This window comes from Mercenaria mercenaria, chromosome 3 (genome assembly GCF_021730395.1).
Source record: "Mercenaria mercenaria strain notata chromosome 3, MADL_Memer_1, whole genome shotgun sequence".
NCBI classification, from domain to species: Eukaryota; Metazoa; Mollusca; class Bivalvia; order Venerida; family Veneridae; genus Mercenaria; species Mercenaria mercenaria.
In genome coordinates this window covers 2997490-3001032 of record NC_069363.1, presented here as the reverse complement: position 1 = coordinate 3001032, position 3543 = coordinate 2997490, and the positions used below count along the sequence as shown (strand labels likewise).

The 3543-nt window shown below is 36.0% G+C and overlaps 1 protein-coding gene across 1 annotated transcript; it reads left to right on the top strand.

The window, feature by feature from the left end:
* The first annotated feature begins 1726 nt into the window (after positions 1–1726).
* On the top strand, positions 1727–3181 carry LOC123563828 (uncharacterized protein K02A2.6-like). The gene has a single exon (XM_045356871.2). It carries the CDS (start codon positions 1727–1729, stop codon positions 3179–3181), a length of 1455 nt encoding a protein of 484 aa, XP_045212806.2.
* The last annotated feature ends 362 nt before the right edge of the window (positions 3182–3543 follow it).

The window sequence follows — 3543 nt, the reverse complement described above, 5'->3', positions numbered from 1 at the left end:
TGACAGTGATACCAGCAGAGAATTTGAATATATGGGAATTTCAACAAGTGACAAAAGTGTAAATTCTGTTACACATGACATGACAGTACAAGTAAGAGTGAATGGAATTTGCATACCTATGCAACTGGATACAGGTGCAAAGTGCAATGTTATGAGTGTGAAAATTTTGAAAAAAACTGGGAATTAAAGGAAATATCAAGAATACAAAGGTTAACTTGAAATCTTATAGTGGACACACAATGAAGCCCATAGGTACGTTGTTTTTACCTTGTATCATCAATGGTAGTTCCCACGAGATTAAATTTCATATCATTCATGAAAAAGCACCTACGGTACTTGGCGTTGAGCCATGCATCGCGCTAGGACTGGTAAAGCGAGTGTATGGTGTACAGGACGAAACAAAACAAAATGTCAGTACAAGAAATGAATTTGTTGAAGATAAATTTCCAAATTTATTCAAAGGTAAAGGATGCCTTCCGAAGAAGCATCATATTGAAATAGAAAAAGATGCAAAACCCGTTGTAAACCCGCCGAGAAATGTGCCAGTAAAACTGCGTTCGAGAGTCAAGGACGAACTCGACAGAATGCTTGAAGAAGGAATAATTGTAAAAGAAAATGAGCCTACGGACTGGGTAAACAATATGGTGACTGTAGTGAAACCGAACGGTTCTCTTAGGATCTGCTTGGATCCATCCGATTTGAACAAATGTATCAAAAGGCCACACTATCCATTGAAAACAATAGAAGATGTAGTCACAAGAATTCCAAATGCCAAAGTATTCTCGAAGCTTGACTGTGTATCTTCATTTTGGCAAGTGAGCTAGATGAAGAAAGTTCGAAATTATGCACCTTCAACTCGTGCTTTGGGAAATTTCGATTTTTGAGAATGCCATTTGGAATAAAATCAGCCAGTGAGGTATTTCAAAACGTGATTTCTGAAATTCTGGATGATATAGATGGCGTTGAAGTCATTATGGATGACATATTAGTCACAGGCACAAATACAGAAGAACATGATCAAAGACTAAAGGAAGTTTTGCAAAGATTAGAAGATAATAATCTTAAGCTTAGCAAGGACAAATGTGACATAAGGAAAAGCTCTGTGTCATATGTTGGACATACTTTGACAAGTGATGGATTAAAACCGGACCCTGAGAAAATAAGAGCTGTGCTTGACATGAAACCTCCTCAAAACAAACAAGTGAAAACTTTCATTCGATTTATTCAATACCTAAGTAAATTTCTTCCAATGTTATCGGAGAAAACTGAAATTCTTCGTAGAATTCTTAAAAAAGATGTTATTTTCTACTGGGGACAACAAGAAGATGAATGTTTGAACGAATTAAAACGCATGATTACCAATACACCTGTGTTAGCATACTACGACCCGAAGCTAGACGTTACGTTGCAATGCGATAGCAGTTCTAAAGGACTGGGATGTGCGATCCTTCAACGTGGCAAGCCGTTAGCATTTGCAAGTTGTGCTCTAACAAAAGCTCAAATGAATTACAGTCGGTTGGAAAAAGAAATGCTTTCGATAGTATTTTGTTGCAAGAAATTTCATCACTACTTATATGGGCAATAAAAGATCTTATGTGAAACTGATCATAAACCCCTTCAGTCGATATTTCTGAAACAAATCCATGAAATTCCAGCTAGACTTCAGAAAATGCGATTCGAGTTGACAAGATACAATCTGAATGTTATTTATACACCTGGGACGTATATGTATCTCGCTGATGCACTTAGCAGATCATACTTGAGTGACAGTGACCAATGTTCTGTTGAAGATTATGACATATTGTTGTGTGACTATATTTCTGCCTCAGACAGTGACAGGGAAGCAATAGAATCTGCCATGAAACATGACAATGAAATGAACATGCTGAAACATGTAGTAAAACATGGATGGCCTGATAAGAGATATGAGGTAGATATGCAAATACGTGCATATTGGAACTATAGAGATGAAATTACGCAAATCGAAAACTTATTGTTCAAAGGAACAAAGTTGATAATTCCAAGAGCAATGCGAAAAGTCATGATTGAAAGAATACACGAAACGCATCTTGGGACAGTGAAATGCAAAGCAAAAGCTAGAGATGCTTTGTTTTGGCCTTCGATGACCAAAGACATTGAAGAAAAAGTCAGCAGTTGTGGAATATGTGCTCGATACCAATCGAGGAACCCGAAGGAACCTCTAATTCCACATGAAATTCCTGACAGACCATGGAGTAAAATAGGAATTGATATTTTCGAGAGAAAAGGACATTCGTATCTGATCTCAGTGGGTTATTACTCTAAATGGCCTGAAATTTCAAAGTTAGAAAATACGACAAGTCAATGTGTGATTGGATATTTAAAATCACATATGTCGAGATATGGAATACCAGACGAGGTGATAAGTGACAATGCCAGAAACTTTACAAGTTTTGAATTTGAACAGTTCGCTAAAAGCTATGGATTTAAACACACAACCTCGAGTCCGAACTTCTCAAGTTCAAATGGTCAAGTGGAGCGTTGTATTCAAACTATCAAACGGTTAGTCAACAAGAATGATCTTGATCCAAATTTAGCAGTAATGGATTACAAAAATACGGAACTAGATGGAGTAGGTCTGTCGCCTGCACAATTGTTCCTGAACCGAAGATTGAAAACGAAGTTACCCATTGCTAAGGAACTATTGAAACCTGACAATTCTAAAGAAATATCAGAGAAACTCTCAAAACGTCAGCAGAAACAGAAATTTTATTATGATCGACATGCGCAAAGAAAAGCCTTGAAACCACTTCAAAATGGTGAAAATGTAATGTTTCGTCATAATGATAAATGGCAAGAAGGAAAAGTGAAATCGAAACATGACACTCCGAGATCTTATATTGTGGAGAACAAGGATGGAAAACAATATAGGCGAAATCGCAGACATTTGAGATCTAGCAAGGTACCGGTTCAAATTGAGCCTGATATTCCGCCACAAACATCCTTAGATGACAATACGCAAAATACGCAAAACGCATCCGAGCCAGAACAACAACAACATACAGACGCACACATCTCGGAAAACCTGCCAAAACCTACGATTACAACGAGATCTGGTAGAGAAATCAAGCAGCCAAGCAGATTTCGTGATTATGTTGTTAGTGCAGTAGATAAGATGAAAAGTGTTATTTCTAGTGGTTAAAATGTTAAAAGTTTTAATCATAAATCATAGAATATCACAAAGTGCAAAAAATTCTATTTGATGGATTTAAATTCGCTTCGATGGATTTAATAGTGCTTATTACTTAATCAGCTTTTATGTAATTGCATTTATGTAAAAATGTTGAATGAATGTTAACTTTCTAAGCTGGTCAAATCTACAAAATGTACAAACAGAGAATTTACAATTTTTTCTTAATTATTCATATCTAACGGAACAGATTCCAGAGAAACTATACTTAATTATTTCATACTTAAATTATCATTGATATCATTCCAAGTTCATTGTTTCTCAAGATTAACTTTATTACAGAACTATCTTATCTGACTGAACACAGTGAAAAT

What these genes read in the sequence shown, in the direction of transcription:
- LOC123563828 (XM_045356871.2), top strand. Translation starts at nt 1,727, where the DNA reads ATGTATCTCGCTGATGCACTTAGCAGATCATACTTGAGTGACAGTGAC.